This window comes from Pristiophorus japonicus, chromosome 5 (genome assembly GCF_044704955.1).
Source record: "Pristiophorus japonicus isolate sPriJap1 chromosome 5, sPriJap1.hap1, whole genome shotgun sequence".
In the NCBI taxonomy this organism is placed as follows: Eukaryota; Metazoa; Chordata; class Chondrichthyes; family Pristiophoridae; genus Pristiophorus; species Pristiophorus japonicus.
This window is the reverse complement of record NC_091981.1, coordinates 52,001,460-52,023,417: the sequence shown is the minus strand read 5'-3', so window position 1 is coordinate 52,023,417 and position 21,958 is coordinate 52,001,460. Positions and strand designations below refer to the sequence as shown.

Below are 21,958 nucleotides of genomic sequence, written 5' to 3'. Positions count from 1 at the left end.
GGTACACAATTTAAGGTTCCACCAACACATTTGTTGTACTGATAGTGTCGCTGTAGACTTGTTCAGTATTTGCTTCAGAAAAATCAAAAATTGTACATTTTAGAAGTCAAACCCAAATTTTCAGCAAAGGGCTAAGATGCTTAAAACATGCCTATTTCTAGACATAAGAGAATCAAGTGCAACCTTTGTATTTCAATGCACAACACAGTGTAGAATCTTGCTTCACTTTGTGAGTTTCCATTCTCTGCATGCAAAGGTAGTGTGAAGCAGAGACCAGGCACTACCGTGCAGGGGGCAGCATGTCTGGAGGCTTGGAAGCAGCTCAACTGCCAGTCCTCTTCCTGTGTTTGCAACTACTGTAAAACTGGGCTTTGTGTGCCAGCGCAGGTGAGAGGGAGGGGGAAAAAGGTGGGGGTGGAGGGCGGAGGTCAGGATTCTTCATTTTACTTCTGACTTGTCCAAATATGGAGTTATGTATTGGATCTGATTCTTGTCTTATGGAATGAGATTACTTGCTTTTTGCACACCCCTTGTCTACATCCTTAGAGTGGGAAGAAAAATAAGTTTGTGGCCATTTAGGTTTGAGAGCAGACCCTAGCAGTTTATTTTTGAATTGGCAAGTTTGTATTTATCGATCTAATTAAAAATTTTGATATTAGTGTATGGCCGAATCTGATAAAGTGTCCCATGTGTCCATAGAGCATGAAGCCTGTTGATCGACTCAAATTTCCCAATCTAAACTACAATCACCTTAAAAAGAAATCACAATCTGTAAAACAAAAAAAATCCATTCACCAAAAAAAAATACAAAATGAGCCAAAGACCACAAAACAAATCAATTAAATGCTTCAAACAGAATTTTCAAACTCCTTTCAGCCACCATAAGAGTGTCCCTCTCTTCTCATTATATATAGTCCAAAGAATACAATTCATGGTATAATAAACACTTGAATAGAAACATAGAAACATAGAAAATAGGTGCAGGAGCAGGCCATTCAGCCCTTCTAGCCTGTACCGCCATTCAATGAGTTCATGGCTGAACATGAAACTTCAGTACCCACTTCCTGCTTTCACGCCATACCCCTTGATCCCCCGAGTAGTAAGGACTTCATCTAACTCCCTTTTGAATATATTTAGTGAATTGGCCTCAACTACTTTCTGTGGTAGAGAATTCCACAGGTTCACCACTCTCTGGGTGAAGAAGTTTCTCCTTATCTCGGTCCTAAATGGCTTACCCCTTATCCTTAGACTGTGACCCCTGGTTCTGGACTTCCCCAACATTGGGAACATTCTTCCTGCATCCAACCTGTCCAAACCCGTCAGAATTTTAAACGTTTCTATGAGGTCCCCTCTCACTCTTCTGAACTCCAGTGAATACAAGCCCAGTTGATCCAGTCTTTCTTGATAGGTCAGTCCCACCATCCCGGGAATCAGTCTGGTGAATCTTCGCTGCACTCCCTCAATAGCAAGAATGTCCTTCCTCAAGTTAGGAGACCAAAACTGTACACCATACTCCAGGTGTGGCCTCACCAAGGCCCTGTACAACTGTAGCAACACCTCCCTGCCCCTGTACTCAAATCCCCTCGCAATGAAGGCCAACATGCCATTTGCTTTCTTAACCGCCTGCTGTACCTGCATGCCAACCTTCAATGACTGATGTACCATGACTCCCAGGTCTCGTTGCACCTTCCCTTTTCCTAATCTGTCACCATTCAGATAATAGTCTGTCTCTCTGTTTTTACCACCAAAGTGGATAACCTCACATTTATCCACATTATACTTCATCTGCCACGCATTTGCCCACTCACCTAACCTATCCAAGTCACTCTGCAGCCTCATAACATCCTCCTCGCAGCTCACACTGCCACCCAACTTAGTGTCATCCGCAAATTTGGAGATACTACATTTAATCCCCTCGTCTAAATCATTAATGTACAATAACCTGGAAAACATCATAATTTAAGATCCCCCCCCCCCCGGCAAACACATAAAACGTCATGTAATAACCAGTACGCCTTGTTAGAGTTTACAAATTTACAGCCTTAGCCTCTGTCCCTGGCACAAAGATCTCTTTCCTTTCTCCACTTTCCATCCCATTTAAAAAAAAATCCCATCACAGGTTCTGGGAATTGCGGCAAAGAACTGAGCTACAATTCCCAGGAATCGCTGCATGATTGGCCCTCCACCACAATGCATGAGGAAACCCTGGTTATACACAATAGACTGTGGGGGAGGCAGCAACTTTAGAGAAAGATTGAACCACAGGAAAGAAGCGCATGTCGTCGCAAGCAGTCACATTCTGAGACCAACCTTGGCCTGGCTGTTGGCAGGCCCAGACTGCTGCTTCAGTTCAAGTTCTACAATAATAGTTGAACTAATTGTTGCAAAACCTTTTTAAAAATTAATTTCAGAGTTACTCAGGCAGATGCCTTTTCCTTTAACAAAGTGGGGTTTAATTTGTGATTGTCTTAATGCTTTGAGATCGACTGATGTGTGCAAAACAACTTAAGATCAGAGGAAAACAATATTTTTTCGATCGATAAAGCCAATTCACAATGGTGCTTTTAGCAGGGAATTCACTCACTTTATCTGTGCTTGGTTTGTGTTTTTATTTTTTTTAAAGTCATAGCTAGTTAATGTTTCTTTAATTATTGGCAGTAATATTACCCATTTATGAATCGGTATACCAAAAATGGTTCATTGACTGGAGGGAACCTTGTGACATGGATTGGTAATTGGTTGGGAGGTAAGAAACAAAGGGCTGGATTTTTGCCAACTTGCGATTTGACCCTCCATGTCGACAGCGGGATCCTCGGGCACCTCTTTGTGATGGCGCTTCCACATACTGCCGGGGAGAGGCGCACAGGCGTGCAACAGCGCAGATTGCGTTTGCGTCGCACTTTTGGCACTCTCCTGACCCTTATGCCACGCCCAGAATACTAACAGGGTCAAATCTGTCGGTGAAGCCCTGCCAGCAGCGGTAAGTATGAAGACCTTCAAAAAGGTAAATTAATGTTTTGTGAATGTGTTTTGCAATTTCGCTTTTTTATTTTTCCCCCTCCCAAGGTCTCTCTCGCAGCGCTACCGACCCTGGACTAAAGATGCCGAAACTCAGTTTGTGCCGTGAATCCTCGCGCAACGCCAACTTTACTGATGGCGCATAGATAAAGGCTGAAAGTTAGGCCTTAAAATGGTAGCGCAAACAATAATTTTGGCGTAAAACTACTGTTTTTGCCGAAAACCAAAAATCTAGCCCTTTAAAAAGTAAGGATGTTTTCCATAGATCTGTTTTGGAGCCTCGACTTTTTAACGATATATGTTAATAACTTGGATGAAGGAATAGAGCATTGTATATCCAAGTTTGCAGATTTCACTAGATTAAATGGCACAGTAAGCTATGTAGATGGAGCAGGTAGTTCCAGAAATGGCATAGACAGACTAAGTGAGTGGGTATCTGTGGAGTAGCTTTTAGTGATTTGTGTACATGGACACCTTTTCTCTTCCACAGTTTCTAGTTTATTATCATTAAGACATTTTTTGACTTGTTTTTCTCAGATCCAAAGTGGATGACCTCACACTTCCCCACACTGAAATCAATCCACCAGAGTTTTACCCACTCATTTAGTCTGCCTTAACCGTTTCAATTTGAGTAAGAAGCCCAAACTTTTAAAGTATCTCTTCATAACTGTAGCCCTTCATTGCTGGTAACATCCAAGTGAAACTACAATGCACCTTTTCTGTTGCTTGTACATCCTTCCTTTACACACAGTATTCTGTTTGTGGCCAAAATAAGCTGTTTACCAAGAATGGTCCTGACAAAATGAGAGTAATGTGCACAAGCAAAAATGTAACCGTATATGAAATTGTTAAATATGTGGACTTGTATTTACTCTGTACAGCCACCAGAGGGCTCATCCCCTGGAGTCCCAAGGGCTTCCATAATCCCTTGGGAGCACAGGTATTTAAGGAGGCTTCACTGGTTGGAGAGGCACTCTGGAGACCTGCAATAAAAGACTACGGTCATACTTTACTTTGAGCTCACGGTGTTCAGACTCTTTCTCCATACACAACAACTGGCGACGAGATATAGATAGCGAGCCCAAAGATGCGGAGAACAGCGGGCATCCTGGAGAAATTCTCGGAGGGAGATGATTGGGAAACTTTTGTGGAGCGACTCGACCAATACTTCGTGGCCAACGAGCTAGATGGGGAAGAGAGCGCTGCCAAATGAAGGGCGATCCTCCTCACCATCTGTGGGGCACCAACGTATGGCCTAATGAAGAATCTGCTCACTCCAGCGAAACCCACAGAGAAATCGTACGACGATTTGTGCACACTGGTCCGAGAGCATTTGAACCCGAAAGAAAGCGTTCTGATGGCAAGGTACCAGTTCTACACCTCCAAAAGGTCTGAAGGTCGGGAAGCGGTGAGTTATGTTGCCGAGCTAAGATGCCTTGCAGGACATTGTGAATTTGAAGGACATTTGGAGCACATGCTCAGAGACTTTTTCGTACTTGGCATTGGCCACAAAACCATACTTCGCAAATTTTTGACTGTAGTGACCCCAACCTTGAGTAAGGCCACAGCGATAGCCCAGGCGTTCATTGCCACCAGTGACAACACAAGGCAAATCTCTCAGCACATAAGTGCTGCTACAAGTACTGTGAACAAAGTGATGTTGTTTTTGAATCGTAACGTACAAGGCAGGTCACACATAGCTACAGCTACACATCCGCAGATGACTCAGAGTCCACCATCAAGGGTAATGAATGCAAGGCCATTAACACCTGCAGGGATGATCATCGTTTCCATTCATGCCAATTCAAAAGAGTATGTTTGCAAGGGCTGTGGAACAATGGGACACCTCCAACGAGTGTGCAGGCGAGCTGCAAAACCTGTTAAACCTGCAAACCACCATATTGCAGAGGAGGACAGATCCATGGAGGAACACGACAAACCAGAGCCTCAGATAGAGAAGGCAGAGGTACATGTGGTGCACACATTCACCATTAATTGTCCCCCGATAATGCTGAATGTTGGACTAAATGGACTCCCGGAGCTGGACACTGGCGCGAGCCAGTCCATCATGGGCAAAAAGACTTTCGAAAGGTTGTGGTGCAACAAGGCCTCAAGGCCAGTCTTAATTCCAGTTCGCACAAAACTAAGAACTTACACTAAAGAACTGATTCCTGTAATCGGCAGTGCTACCGTAAATGTCTCCTACGATGGAGCGGTACACAAGCTACCTTTCTGGGTGGTACCATGCGATGGTCTCGCGCTGCTCGGCAGGAGCTGGCTGGGAAAGATACGCTGGAACTGGGACAACGTCCGAGTGCTATCGCCTGCTGACGACACTTCGTGTGCCCAGGTCTTAAACAAATTTCCTTCGCTGTTCGAACCAGGCATTGGGAAATTCCAGGGAGCAAAAGTGCAGATCCACCTAATTCCGGGGGCATGACCCATCCATCACAAGGCGAGAGCAGTACCGTACATGATAAGTGAAAGGGTAGAGATCGAGCTAGACCGGCTGCAACGAAAGGGCATCATTTCACTGATCGAGTTCAGCGAGTGGGGCAGTCCTATTGTCCCAGTCCTCAAGGGAGACGGCACCGTCAGAATCTGTGGCGATTACAAAGTAACTATCAATCGTTTCTCCCTGCAGGACCAATACCCACTACCAAAGGCCGACGACCTCTTTGCAATGCTGGCGGGAGGAAAGACGTTCATGAAGCTGGATCTGATTTCAGCCTACATGACGCAGGAACTGGAGGAATCATCGAAGGCCCTCACCTGCATCAACACGCACAAAAGTCTCTTTGTTTCTAACAGATGCCCGTTTGCAATCCGATCAGCGGCGGCGATATTCCAGAGAAACATGGAAAGTTTACTGAAGTCGGTCCCGCACACCCTGGTCTTCCAGGACGACATCTTGGTCACAGGTCGGAACACATTCGAGCACCTGCAGAACCTGGAGGAGGTTCTTAGTCGACTCAACCGCGTGGGGCTCAGGTTAAAACGCTCGAAGTGCGTTTTCCTGGCACCTGAAGTGGAGTTTTTGGGAAGGAGGATTGCGGTGGACAGCATCAGGCCCACTAACGCGAAGACAGAGGCAATCGAGAACGCACCGAGGCCACAGAACGTGACGGAGCTGAGATTGTTTCTGGGACTCTTGAACTACTTTGGTAACTTCTTACCGGGTCTCAGCACCCTGCTAGAACCACGACATGTCTTACTTACTATGAAAAGGGGGCGAATGGGTTTGGGGCAAAAACCAAGAAAATGCCTTTGTTAAGGCAAGAAAATTGTTATGCTCAAACAAATTGCTTGTGTTGTATGATCCATGTAAGCTTTTGGTACTAGCATGTGATGCATCGTCATATGGCATCGGGTGTGTATCGCAACAAGCTAATAATTTCGGGAAACTGCAACCAGTTGCTTATGCATCCAGGAGTCTGTCTAAGGTTGAGAGAGCCGACAGCGTGATTGAAGAAGAAACGTTAGCGTGTGTCTGTGGGGTAAAGAAAATGCATCAATACTTGTTTGGGCTAAAATTCGAATTGGAAACTGACCATAAGCCACTTATATCCCTGTTTTCCGAGAGTAAAGGGATAAATACCAATGCATCGGCCCGCATCCAGAGATGAGCGCTCACGTTGTCCGCATATAACTACGCCATCCGCTACAGGCCAGGCACAGAAAACTGCCCCGATGCTCTCAGCAGCCCGCAGATCTAGCCATGGTTATGGAAGCAATCACCCGTCACTGCCCAGCAGATCAAAACCTGGACAAGCCAGGACCCCTTATTATCTCTAGTCAAAAGCTGTATGCTTCACGGGAGCTGGTCCAGTGTCCCAGTGGAAATGCAGGAAGAGATAAAGCCGTTCCAGCGGCGTAAAGCTGAAATGTCTATACAGGCAGAGACTGCCTTCTGTGGGGCAATCGAGTAGTGGTCCCCAAGAAGTGCAGAGACACCTTCATCAATGATCTCCACAGTATCCACCCAGGCATCGTAATGATGAAAGCGATAGCCAGATCCCACGTGTGGTGGCCCGGTATCGATGCGGACTTAGAGTCCTGCGTTCACAGATGCAATACATGCTCGCAGTTAAGCGATGCACCCAGGGAGGCCCCCAGCTAAGTTTATGGGCTTGGCCTTCCAAACCGTGGTCGAGGGTACACATCGACTATGCAGGCCCGTTCTTAGGTAAAATGTTCCTTGTGGTTGTCGACGCATACTCCAAGTGGATTGAATGTGAGATAATGTCGGCAAGCACGTCCACTGCCACTACTGAAAGCCTGTAAGCCATGTTTGCCACTCACGACTTAACCGATGTCCTGGTGAGCGACAATGGGCCATGTTTTACCAGTGCTGAGTTCAAAGAATTCATGACCCATAACGGGATCGAACATGTCACATCTGCCCCGTTTAAACCAGCGTCCAATGTTCAGGCAGAGAGAGCAGTGCAAACCATCAAGCAAGGCTTGAAGAGGGTAACTGAAGGCTCATTGCAGACTCGCCTATCCCGAGTCCTGCTTCGCTACCCTCAAGACCCCACTCACTCACTGGGATCCCACCTGCTGAACTGCTCATGAAAAGAGCACTTAAGACGAGGCCTTCGTTAGTTCACTCTGATCTACATGAACAGGTAGCGAGCAGGCGGCTTCAACAAAGTGCATACCGTGATAGCGCAAATGTGTCACGCGAGATTGAAATCAATGATCTTGTATTTGTATTAAATTATGGACAAGGTCCCAAGTGGCTTCCCGGCACTGTCATGGCCAAAGAGGGGAGCAGGGTGTTTTGGGTCAAACTTTCAAATGGACTCATTCACCGGAAGCATTTGGACCAAATCAAACACAGATTCATGGACTATCCTGAACAAGCCACCTTGGACCCTCCCTACCTTTTTTGATCCCCCAACATACACACCAGTGGCAACCGGCAGCACGGTTGACCACGAAGCAGAACTCATCATCCACAGCAGCCCTGCAGGGCCGAACACACCAGCCAGCCCAGCAAGGCCAGCTACACAGCAACCCAGCAAGGGCCCAACAAATGATTCAACAACACCAGCTTTCACACTGAGACGATCAACCAGGGCAAGAAGGGCCCCAGATCGACTCACATCGTAAATAGTTGCACTTTTGACTTTGCGGGGGAATGTTGGTCTATATGTGGACTTGTATTATCTCTGCATAGCCACCAGAGGGCTCATCCCCTGGAGTCCCAAGGGATCCCATAATTCCTTGGGAGCACAGGTATTTAAGGAGACTTCATAGGTTGGAGGGGCACTCTGGAGACCTGCAATAAAAGACTACAGTCACACCTTACTTTGAGCTCACAGTGTTCAGACTGACTCTTTCTCCATACACAACAGAAATAGTAGCCTTGTTATTTGTGTTTCTATGGGCTAGAATTTCCTATCAGCCCGCCAGCGCCCAATCGCCGCCCAAAATTCCGCTAAGACTGGGAAGGTTATCACAGGCACAAACTTCTCTCTTTAAAAAAAAATGTTTAAATCCGCTGAGTGAAAAACATGGGCCTTGGACCCCCATTCTGGGCAAAAAAGTACAAGTTATAGGGTCGGTTGGGCGGTTCCTAAACAAAATGGGCGAAAAATTTTAAAAATCAGTAAAAATTTACCCCAAGGCTGCGGGTTGGGCCCCACACCAGAAAAACAATAAAAATAATTTTTCAAAAAACATCAACTAAAAAAATCAAAAAAACATTCCCAAGATACTTTAAAACTAAATCACCACAACACCTTTTTAAAATAATTAGTAACAAACCAATTACTAATCTTTTTCTTGAAGAATTACTCACCAACTCCCAGCTCCGCTGATCCTCGTGGCCGTTTTTTAAAAACTTAGCTTATGGTCACCGCTCTGCCAAATATCGTGCCAGGGCGATCTGAGGATGGTGCACGCCGGTGGTCTGCTCCCCAGCGGTACTTCGAAACCGCCGGTGTAACTCGGCTACGGACATTTTCGCTCACCTGATTGCCTCCCACAATGCCCAATACCGCTCAGAAACTTGGCAGTCAGCCACAGGAAATTCTAGCCCTATGTATTTGTATTTTGATGCCGAATGATTGAAGACCAGAAATTCTATTGTATGTTTCAGTGGAAAAAAGATGGGCTTTGTAGATATTATAAAGTTGTTGCTGCTCTTCGACGTTCTTTGCACATAGAAAACCAAACTGTCTGGTGGCCTAAATCGTGTAGAAGTTGTAAGGACCGGAAATTAGAATTGTACAGATAAAAATAAGTTTTAATAGTTTTTTTAAATCAACTGTGTTCAAAACAGCTTATTCTAAAGAAAGAGACTACAAGGCTAGCTGTATAGATTATATTTTAACTGTAAAGACTCCTGAGAGTTAGGCTTTTGAAGCATGCGTTTAAAATCAGTGGATTATACATGACTCTGAGACAATGTCATCTGTCTGGTCAGATTTGTCCTTTTTTTAAATCATTTATGTGTCACGGATAGGTTTACTCATCGAGGTGCTACAAGCTCCAGAGACTGAACTCACACTGAAACAAACAGCAGTAATAATGCTGCTCATATGCCAGCAGCAGCTTTAATATTGCAATATTCACCCCAAACTACTAAAATATGCACTCAAAATATTACTTTAATTAAAAATAAAATATTTAAACAGTTTAATTTTACTTGTCCTGTCTTCAGTGTCTAGGCTTTTGACATTTTAGAAATATTATCCTTTAAATCTGGTTCGGCGCCAAAAAAGATCCAGTGTTATGAAACTAATTTCCATTTCCAAAGTGGATGGCAGGAGCCCCGAAGAAGAAGAAAGAAGGCAAGGAAAAGGTGTACGCGTGTACATATATTAAAAAGATAAGATAGAGCATGGGAAAGGAGAGAATGGGAGAAGGATTAACAGGATGAGCAGAATTGAAATCTTGGAATCTTATAGCAGAGAAAGGGGCCATTCGGCCCACCATGCCTGTACCAGCTCTTTGAGAGATATCCAGTTCGTCCCACTCCCCTATTATTTCCTCATAGCCTTGCAATTTTTTTCTTTTCAAGTACATATGTAATTCCCTTTTGAAAGTTACTACTGAACCTTCTTCCACCACCCTTTCAGGCTGTGCATTCCATATTTCAGTACATGTTTATTTTTTTAATTAAAAAGTGTGTTTCTGCATCTGCAGTGCATGAAGACTTTCAAGCTGGTCAGGAGATGGTGGATAGATTCTAACTTTTGGGTGTCCGACCAATGGAGCATGCCCAGCTGGCTGCCTGTTCTGGTGGCGAAGGAGCCTCTGCCATTTTGAAGGCCCGAGCCGACTGACGAGCTGTGATCACCAAGCAGGCATCCCCAGGCAGCTCGCCAGTTTTGGGCCACAGAAATGCCAAAGGGATGCCGGTGGCAGCTGCTAGTAGGTCCTGAGTGAGGGTGGGGAGGCAAGGCCTGGAGGTGTGAACCTGAGCTAGTAGCGGCCCACAATGCTTTTGTGGGGTCTGGAGGAACAGGCCCACAATCGTCGGGGTATACGGGGAAGCCTACCAACCTCATTTTGAAGCCATTGCTGCTCCTTAATAGCAATTTCGGCAGGCTAAAATCAACCCCGGGGGATTTCTTAGTCTAAAGATATAAAAGCACGCACAGATCTGGTACGATAAAGACACTGATCCAAACTTTCAGAAACTGTGTGAGCAAGCACAATCGCAAAACAGAACACAACTAAGCAGTGGAACATTAAGACAACATTATTCTTTGATACCGATCTTTAATGTTTTAAAAGCACATTTCAAAATGTGCTCATAAAACCCAACTCTTAACTGGAAGGTAAAAGTCATAAATCTTCTGAATCACAAATCATTAAAATCAATGAATAGATATATGCTTGGTAAAAATTTGGACTTCAACATTCTCCCCCACATGCAAACTAGTAATGCAGCCTTTCCGTTTTTTAATTTGCAAAAGGTGTACCTCTCATTTGTGGCATATCTATCTCTGACATACATATCTAATCTTTAAACAACTACGACTATTCAAGAGAGGACTGGAAAGCAGCTGTAATAATCTCTCCATTGATTTTAAAAACCATTAAAATAATTTGTTTTGGGTGAAAATAAAAAGCCTGATGTTAAAGCATGGATGACAAATTTGGAATAATCAGTTCAAGGACCTTGAATTTTTCAGGAGAAACATAAATGGACTTTTTTTAACAACCCATGCTATTGTTTGTTGGTGTGGATATTGAATAACAAGCTGAATAAAATTTGAATTTTAAACGAAACAGTTCTGTATAGGATGTGATCCTGTCATACAACATAATGTCAGGAGGTTGATGGAAAATTCATACCGTGCTAATGAGCCACATTCCGCCTCCTATTGTGCAGCCAGTCCTATCTGCCTGGGTATTGTAAGCAGTCACTATTAAAATTTGCAGCTCCTTAATAGAAAGACATTTATTTCCTAACTTAAATTTAAAACATTTGAATTGCTTGGGCTTTGGTATTTTCTCATTATTCACAGTATCTTTCAAAACTGCCCTTTACAAATAATTTGCTTTTTCATGATTCATAGTGCACTGAAGAAAAATTGGAAGGAATTATGCATATTTTAGATCATTAAAAAAGTACAAAGGCAACATTAATTCTCTATGGTTGGAATATTGGTTTTGATTTATCTAAATTAATTTTGTTCTTTTGCATAATTTAAGCATGTAATAACCCATAAGATCAGAGTGAGTGGAATGCTACATTGTAGCTCAACCTCTGTCAACATTCTTGTTTTTTTAACTTCCATATATCCAGCTGACATTTCAATTCATTTTATTGCTTGTCATGCAACAGACAATACTGACCTGGGTACGGAATAGACTGAGGGGCTGAAAAAGTGTTTGGGAGGTTTGAAGGCACACTCCATTCTAAAAAAAAAAATGTATTATACTTAAATACAACTAGATGGCTCTAAGTTCACTTTGTAAGTAAGGGGAGTAATGACTACTGTAGCTTCAGATTGCTGCTGAAAAACTTACTAAAATTAAGACCATAAATTGTGGAATGAGTCATTCAGCCCATAACATTTCAGCTACTTCAAAAGGACCAAATTCAATTTTTTACTGATTTGTTTGATCTGTTGGCAATTTTACATCCTCTTTATCGCCAGCCTTTCCATTGTTGATGATGTCCTACATATGGGTTTGGCCCTTTACTAGGTTTTTCAGAAAATAATCTCGAGACAGACAGGCAACCATAGCCAAGAGGTTTTGCAAAGATAGTCAGGTGAAGACTCCATAATTTTTAGTCTTAGCCAGTTACATTCTGCAGTCCGGACAGGACTAGAGCTGCAGCATTGACTAAAGTATTCAATTATATTGCTGTTTCTGGAACCGGGCTGTGCACAAATTGGCAGGCATGCTCATAAGGAGTTAAAAACTAGCTTCATTCACAGAAATCTCAGCCCACCTTAACACCACAATTGTTATAGATTTTAGTCATGTTGTCTTTGCCGAATGTTCAAGGGAGGGAACAATGCATTCAGTTCAAATATACACATACCTTCTAGGAATTGTTCAATAATGTATTTCATTGGCAGCGTTTTTCAATTTTAATAGTCAGTGATGTAAATCTGCTTGGCCCTGTGTTGCTTTCTTTGAAAACATTTGTCTACTGGTCTTGGAGTATGTCTGATGCTTTTGAAACGAGATGTTCAGGCTTAACTACTATAAAATATAAGTTGTTTTATGGCTGCTATTTGCTTGTTCACTTACTGTTTCATAAATTTGTTTGGCATTTGAAGCCCAAGGCGAATGTGGTGTTATTCTCCCTTCTTCCAAAAATGGGGAGGACCATGTGAGGACATGTGCTAAAACTAGTAGCGGAAACGAACTGAAGGGGGTTACTCCGTCTCATCCCTGGGCATGTTACAAATTTGCACGGAAATGTAAGCAAGGAAAACACTATATGACTGAGGGAGCTGGAGCTCACCTTCAAGAGTAGTCTGAAACACCGCAGCAAAAAATATCTAGAATTAGAAAGAGTAAAGAAACTCAAAAAATAAAACACAAGCGTGATAGAAAAAATACAACTAGCTGCTGTAAATGCAGCAATTCATACATTGAGAATTTATCTTTGCGACCAATCAAGTCTGGTAGATTTTCTGCAATTCACTATTTAATTTGGGTGACCAAAGTTTTTTTTAATAGAGAATTAGAATTTTCCATTTTTGCTGATGCTCAGTCAAAATCTGTGTGTATTTTGGAAAAATGCCAAAATAAATCTAATATTTCAGCATTACACATGCATTCCACATTAAAACATAGGACCAGGAAATCCTCTGCAATTGTGGCTGTACTATCATGGCGTTAACTCTTTGACCTTGGCATACATTTATTCAAGGCGTTAACTTGAAGAGTCCATATAATGTTGGAGCACTGTGTTGTACATTAAATAGAAATCACTAAATTGTAGACCCCACTACTAACCAATCATGAAATAGGTAAATCCATCATATGGTATGACATTGAGTTTTAAACATTTGAAAGATTCCAGTTTAATTCCTGGCCTGTACAGACGATAGGGATTAAGATTGACCTCTCCGGTCTATGAAGGAAAGAATCAGCCAGCTTATCTTATAAGAACATAAGAAATAGGAGCAAGAGTAAGCTATGCGGCCCCTCGAGCCTGCTCTGCCATTTAATACGATCATGGCTGATCCGATCATGGACTCAGGTCCACTTCCCTGCCTGCTCTCCATAACCCCTTATTCTCTTATCGTTTAAGAAACTGTCTATTTCTGCCTTAAATTTACTCAATGTCCCAGCTTCCATAGCTCTCTGAGGCAGCAAATTCCACAGATCCACAACCCTCTGGGAAGAAATTTCTCCTCACCTCAGTTTTACATGGGCGGTCCCTTATTCTAAGATTATGCCCTCTAGTTCTCGTCTCCCCTATCAGTGCAAATATCCTCTCTGCATCCACCATGTCAAGCCCCCTCATAGGGCCAAACTTTGACCAGGAGTTCTGTTTTTTTTGGAGCAACTTGATTTTTCTGGAGTATCTTAAAAATCCCCATTCTGCGCATTTAATTTACGCCAATGTAAGTGAGTTCGTTAGGATTTTTTTTTTAGTTTTTTTTTTCAAAAGGGGACATTACCAGCCACCTACGCCTGTTTTGGCCATTTAAGCCAGCTTGGACAGCTAATAGTTGCTCTAAACGAACTTAGGCCAGTGTATGTGACCACTTGTGGCCGCACAGAAAACCCTTGTGGAGAGTTAAGAAATCAGCGCAGGTAGCCAGAGATGGGTGTGGGGGGGGGGGGGGGGGGCGGGAAGGGAAGCACAGAGGATCTTGCAAAGCACTAAACATCCTCATAACATTAAAGAAGCATAAAAACCATCAATCATAAATAAAACTTAAGTCCTATCTTCTTAACTCGGTCCCCCTCCCCCCCCCTGAGGGACTTGACTTCTCTGAGGGACTTGACTTCTCTGAGGGACTGGACTTCTCTCCGAGGGACCGGACTTCTCTCCGAGGGACTGGACTTCTCTCCAGGGAAAATTTAATCAGTATTGGGTCATAACGATTTGACGTGCCCATACAAAATGCAACGTTCTCTCCACACTGCTGCCTGCTGGCCCATGTTTTATCGGGAACTACTGTTGAAGATTATCGGGTCGTCCCTTCGGCCAGGGATAGGGGCGGCGAGCATTGGGTCCAGCTCACAGCCTATGGGAGGCGAGGAGCTACTGCGCATGCGCACAGACTCCACTGCGCATGCGCACAGCTGCCGGCACTGTTTTTGATGCTGGGCTGTAGCTCCACCCCCCACTCCACTAGAAACGTCGCGCCAGGACCCGGGACACACAGCAGAGTGACCAGAGTCGTTAATAAGTTTTTTGGTGCCGTTTTGAGCGTACAAAGTCGGCACATCTCGGGAGAATGTGCTGGAAAATGGGGTTGGGGAAATTTGGGCCCTATATCTTTTCTGTTTCAATAAGATCACCTCTCATTCTTCTGAATTCCAATGAGTAGAGGCCCAACCTACTTAACCTTTCCTCATAAATCAACCCCCTCATCTCTGGAATCAACCTAGTGAACCTTCTCTGAACTGCCTCCAAAGCAGGTATATCCTTTCGTAAATATGGAAACCAAAACTGCATGCGGTATTCCAGGTGTGGCCTCACCAATACCCTGTACAACTGTAGCAAGACTTCCCTGCTTTTCTGCTCGATTCCCTTTGCAATAAAGGCCAATATTCCATTGGCCTTCCTGATCATTTGCTGTACCTGCATACTAACCTTTTGTGTTTCATGCACAAGTACCCCCAGGTCCTGCTGTACTGCAGCACTTTGCAATCTTTCTCCATTTAAATAATAACCTGCTCTTTGATTTTTTTTCTGCCGAAGTGCATGACCTCACACTTTCCAACATTATACTCCATCTGTCAAATTTTCAACCACTCACTTAGCTTGTCTATGTCCTTTTGCAGATTTTTTGTGTCCTCCTCACACATTGCTTTTTCTCCCATCTTTGTATCGTCAGAAAACTTGGCTACGTTACAGTCAGTCCCTTCTTCCAAGTCGTTAATATAGATTGTAAATAGTTGGGGTCCCAGCACTGATCCCTGCGGCACCCCACTGGTTACTGATTGCCAACTTGAGAATGAACCATTTATTCCTAGTCTCTGTTTTCAGTTCATTAGCCAATCCTCTATCTAGGCTAATATATTACCCCCAATCCTGTGAACTTTTATCTTGTGCAGTTACCCAGTGACCCCTGTTGGAAATGCATGTATGTGGATGTCAGGTGAGGACAAAATCAGGCTTGATTGTGATTCCCTCCTTGGTCAAGTTGCTTGGCAACACGGACAATGCAGGCTAAAACATGAGGAATGTCTGGACAAAGGGCCACTTTACTCCTCGTTTCCTGAAGGCAAAGATCCATGGGCTGAGGTAAAGAAAGAAATGGGGAGTTGGTGGGAGGTGAAGACTCATTGCTGAGGATTCAGTCTCTATTCATCATCTTTCATTATTCATGGGTAAAATTGAAGCATGTTGGTATTCTGAGCTATACCGTGAATTAATAAGAAGCAGGTTTATGCCCATAATTTCCACCCAGTTTGAGTTCCTGACTTCAACCAGGGTATGGTAGTGATGGTTGGGGATGATGGTAGAGAGGATGAGAGGGAGGGTGCTGGTATTAGATGATACTTCAGCAGAGAGAGAGACTGAGCAAGGGAAAATTAGCCCAGGGCCCCCCTCGTGCATCCCTGCCCAAATGTATAATTAGCAAATCTCCTATCTGCCCTTTTGACCCAAGAAATTGTGTGTAACATGAGAAGACCTAAACTGGAGAGGGAGGAGGGGAGCAGCAGATGGGGGAATCCATTAAAGATGAGGCACAAGGAAAGTGTTTGAAAGAAAAACTCTAGAAAACATAAACATTTTCAGTTGCTATAACTGTGACTGTTTATTGAGACCTGGATTTCAACTGAAATTTGCATCAAACAGATTATTGTCAGTAAACCATGAGGTGTTGAATAGACACACATAATGGAACTGACATTTTTGAAAAAGTGAGAATCAAGGCTTTTAATCTGCTAATTATTGTATTCAAATCTCCAAAATGATAGGTACTTCTGAGTATTATACCTTTCACACAAAGGTGTCTGTAACAATTATGGAAAATTAGCTTCTCTTAAGAATCATTCTCCTTAAACAGTACTTATTAGCAGGTACTTTTAAATGGACTCAATGACAGTTTGTGGTAAACATGAACTCAGTTGCCAAAATGTTTTTGCTTGGATGAAGATTTCCAGTTAAATCTACATATCTTTGTCCCTAAACTATTTAATTAATTAATTATTTCTTAATTCAGTCTATACAGGAACAATAGAAATTACTCATTAATGATTTTGCACAAAAGCAAATACATTGCTTTCCTTCTCTGTATCATTCTCTTTCTCTCCCCCTTTCTCTCTCTCCGCCTTTCCCCATTTCTCTCTCTCTCTCTCTCTCACTTTCTTTTTCTCTTTCGCTTTCTCTTAAAGCACAGAAAGAGCCCATAGTGCCTGTGAAAGAGCTGTCCAATAAGTCTCATTCCCCTGCCCTTTCCCCAAAGCCCTGCACATTTTCTCTTTTTATATCTTGATCTTTTTTGCCTCTTTGTCACATAACTTTCTTAATTTTCTTGATTTTTCTTTTCAGGTCTGCTTTTGTACTTTTCTGTTCCATATGAATCGATTTAATGTTCAAGTCGATTTATTATTGTGTATATATAGCTGGTAAATTGAGTTAGACAATAAAAATCCTGTATTCTCATGTCATCCTAAATATCCACATAATCTAAAGTGTTATATTTGAGGATCCTGAAATAAAAGCAACTAACATCTGTGGGGCATTTTCCATTTGGTTCTCTAATATGTTGTCTTTGAAAGTTCTTGCCACTGATTTGGTGGCAACCTCTTAAAGCCTTCTTGCACCCTGTAAAACACGGGCACTGTTCAAATAAGAATAAAAGCAAGATAGCCCTCTCCTCCCTCACAATGAAATCTTCACAATAACCATTCATTTAGACTCTGTTTTTCTATATTAATTACATTGTACAAAGGAACAAGCTGTTGTGGCACATGGTCTTTCCAAAATGTAGGTTATTAGCATCTGCATAGTATATGTATGAATAAGGAAAAATGGGAAAATGCTAATCTTCCAAGAGAAGCATCTTCCACATAGCATGGATTTACTTCCATTGGTACGTGGAGGAGACTTCGACTCAAAGAATAAAGGCAATCCTACAAGGGAGGTAATCCAAATTTTTGCTATTTCCTACATTAGATCAAATGATTTAATGATGTATAATTACGTTGACTAGATTGGAGCGTATAAATATATAGGTTTGATTAATCATTTTGACCTTTGCTCTGTTAAATAAATAGGGATTCTGTGCGTTTAGCACAGCACACATGATTGAGTGAACACGTGGGAGTTTAAAAAAACATGCATTTTTAATCTGAATTTTTATCTTTTCATTCAGCGTGCCAGGGATTACAATTGCCACAGACATTATCTGTGGCTTTCCTGGAGAGACAGAAGCAGACTTCCAAGAAACTCTGAAACTAGTTCAGGAGTACAAATTTCCGAGCCTGTTCATCAATCAGTTTTACCCACGTCCAGGAACTCCTGCTGCCAAAATGGAACAAGTCCCAGCCCAAGTGGTGAGCTCTTTATTCATATGACTTTTCGTCTCATTTTTACTGACTATAACCAGATAAACCATAGATCCGGCAGGTTCTTTAATGAACCATAATGATTACCATTTCGAGTTACATAAAGCAGACAGCTGAGACAGATATTAAACGCAAAATGCAAATTACCAACATGTTTTGGGAATGGGAGCACTGCTCTGGAATATATGGCTATTTATACTCAAATGTGCAGAAATTGTCACTGTTCCGGATTCCTTTACAGAAATGTTCAGCCAACATTCTTAAATGCTTACATCTTGACTGACCTGATGTATAGCCTGTAACAGGCTTCTGCTCTGGTTAATACCAAGAGCTGCTTTTCACATCAGTATATTCAACCACAAATGCTAACAAGGTAAATGATTGAGAATCAAAATGACGATGGAACATTTGTATTTCATTTTGTCAAGACATCTTTTTGCAACTCCTGATTTACACACTACTATAATGAACAGGAACTGTGAACACTTTATCACAGCAAAACATTGTAAGGGTCCACAAACTCAATTCTGTTTTCTTCACACAGTAACCACTCTGTTCAAACCTTCCATCGGGAGCCGTACCAAAAAATAGTGCAATCGTGAGGCTGTTGTGCATACTTTCCCCCCATTAATCAGCAAGCTATAAATAGTGCAGCTTCTATGCACAGCAACAATAAATCAGTGCACAGCAAAAGGTTACTCTACTTATTGTCCAGCCAGAAGGGTTTTAAGAGCACCAGTCTGTGCCAGCTGTTGTCTTGCTGTAAGACGGGATACATTTGTTGTATCAACACTTATTATTTGGCAGGTAACACACGCAGCATTGTGACTTCATAAATTCCAGTATGACCTTACAAATGCTGAATCAGGCTACCACATGTATGTGTATGTATCACAGTACTGTGAAACAGAAAGTCTTCAAAGACTGATAAATTAGAACAGGCAAGCCCCTTAAATAACCCCTGCCTGTTGATACCTGCCAAGCCATTGGAGTCAACTTACCTTTTCTTAAGTTTAGATCGAGATTTTCAGTATGTGTTTTTGTAATAATTGGAGATCCAAAAAAATCCAGATTCCTTCATGAATAGTGTCTATAGTAAGAAAATGTATTGCAGATGGAAACAGGGGGTGTGTGAATGGAAGAACAGTGTGGGAAAATGTGATCCATAAGTTTCAGTGGGGGTGAAGGGGATGACATCTTCCAAAAACTTTTTCTTTGCTACTTATATTCCAGATGTTCCCTCTAGAAACTTAATCCAGTCACCTTATGGGATCTATAACAGATTTTTTTTCAGATAAAATGACATTTTAATAACGTGAAATAAATGTCCTGATATGAATGGATTTTGGTGCAGTAAAGAAATGTATCTCATCCAGAACCTTGCCAATATAAATGTTTATACTGGCAGTGATGCAGAGCATGTGGAATTTGTTTTAATGACGTCGTGATTTGTATCATCCTTCCTTCAGAAGGTTAAAATGAAATGAAATAAGTAGCATAATGTTGATTTGAACAAACACACTTGAATGATGGAAGCTCCCACTCTGTTTAACTAAGCAGACCCAATCTGTAATTTCTGTTGTGTTTGCTGACCTGTATTATGCACCCTTTGCCTGATGTTCTCCCGTATCTTTAAAGTATACCTTTTGTGTATCGTGTCACATGGATGACAATATGACGCAAGGCAATAATCTCGTCAAATAGTTCGTTCATCAGCTGAACTCAGAGATTGATTAGTCCCAATAATCGTCTGACAGCGAGTAGTTTTCATTTGAATTTTCAGAAATGTACTTTCACATATGGACTGGAACCAGCTACTTGTAAGTAAATCAGTATCGGAACAGTGGGAGGCATTCAAGGAGGAGATCCGGAAGGTTCAGGCCAAACATGTGCCCTTAAGAAAAAGGGTGGGAATAACAATTCGAGAGCCCCCTGAATGTCGAGGGACTTACAGGGGAGGATTAAGAAAAAAAGAGAAGCTTATGTCATATACCGACGGCTAAATACTATAGAATCTTTGGAGGAATATAGAAAGTTCAAAGGTAAAATTAAAAAGGATATTAGGAAGCTAAGAGAGAGCATGAAAAATTTTTGGCTAGCAAAATTAAGGAAAACCCAAAGATGTTCTATAAATATATTAAGAGCAAGAGGGTAATTAAAGAAAGGGTAGGGCCTAATAGAGACTATGAGGGTAATATTTGTATGGAGGCAGAAGATGTTGGTATGGCTCTTAATGAATACTTTGCATCTGTTTTCACAAAGGAAAGGGGCAATGCAGGTACTGCTATCAGGGAGGAGTGTGAAATTCTGGATGAAATAAACATAGTGAGAGAGGAAGTATTGAGGAGTTTAGTAGCTTTGAAAGTAGATAAGTCCCCATGCCCGGATGAAATGCATCCCAGGCTGTTGAGCGAAGTAAAAGAGGAAATAGCACAGGCCTTGACCATCATTTTCCAGTCCTCTGGATTTAGGTATGGTGCCAGAGGACTGGAGGACTGCTAATGTGATACCCTTGTTTAAGGAGGGAGAAAGGGATAGGCCGAGTAATTACAGGCCTGTCAGCCTAACCTCAGTGGTGGGAAAATTATTGGAAAAAATCCCGAAAGACAGGATAAATCTACATTTGGAAAGGCAAAAGATTAATTCGGGATAGTCAGCACGGATTTGTTAAGGGAAGATCATGTTTGACTAATCTGATTGAATTTCCCCCATTGTTTATTGTTCATAGCTTTATATGTAACCTTCAGAGTTGCTGACCGAGGGCCGTGTGGCTCTTTATCAGCCGGCATGGACACGATGGGCCGAAATGGCCTCCTTCTGCACTGTAGATTTCTATGTTTCAATGTTTCTATAAATATTTTGCAAATCCATTTCATATTTTGATTTGAGAGTGAGAACATTAGGTTTCTTGCTATGGCCATAGCCTACAATATGCAAAATGCAAATTGATACAATCTGTTCTTGGCTCCCAGGGTTCAGTTAGGCTAAGGGGAGGAATGGTATAAGTCCTGCTTGACTACTGGAGGGGTCACTTTCCGAATTGGTTTGTTGGGCAATGGGTGGTTTGCTTTTGCTGGCTTATTTCCCCTTTTATTTGGCCTGTTCGTATCCCTGGGAGTGGTTTGGATTGTGGAAGGGAATGGTTGTGTAGAGTTAGCCTCCAAAGGAGATTACATTCAGTCTAAAAATAAACATATTTATGGCAGCTACTGATTTTATTACAGTGGGTTCGTGCAGACTTCTATATGACCTCACAGGGTAGAGCTGTGCCATGTTGGTTTGTTTGGAATGGTGAATATGGAAGTACTTGCCCGCCTACATATCACCTGCTAAACTTCAGTAAACTAAAAGCAGTAACTCTATGAGAAAGCTTGTAGTTTGTTCCTGATGGATGAATACAATTTAGTGTTAGAACCTCTCAGAACCATGACAGGGTTCCCCTTGTCCTCATCTTTTACTCCACCAGCCTCCATGTTCAACGAGTCATCCTCTGCCATTTCCGCCACCTCCAGCATGATCCCACCATCAATCACATCTTTCCCTTCCCTCCCCCCTCAACATTCCGAAGGGACTGCTCCTTCCGCGACACCCTGGTCTATTCCAGTCACCCCCAACACACCCTCCCTTCCCACGGCTCCTTTCCGTGCAAGCGCTGGAGATGTAACGCCTGCCCTTTTACCTCCTCCCTTCCCATTATCCAGGGCCCCAAATAGTCCTTCCAGATGAAACAGTGATTTACTTGGATTTTCAATTTAAT

At 42.5% G+C, this 21,958-nt stretch overlaps 1 protein-coding gene across 2 annotated transcripts in view; it reads left to right on the top strand.

Annotated features, from left to right (window-relative positions):
* Positions 1-21,958, top strand: part of cdkal1 (CDK5 regulatory subunit associated protein 1-like 1) — a 1,217,472-nt gene that overhangs the window by 908,696 nt on the left and 286,818 nt on the right. For both annotated transcript variants that reach the window (XM_070880626.1, XM_070880627.1), the window contains exon 11: positions 18,009-18,189. In XM_070880626.1, coding sequence (XP_070736727.1) covers positions 18,009-18,189 — 181 coding nt within the window. The remainder of the gene's footprint in view (positions 1-18,008; positions 18,190-21,958) is intronic.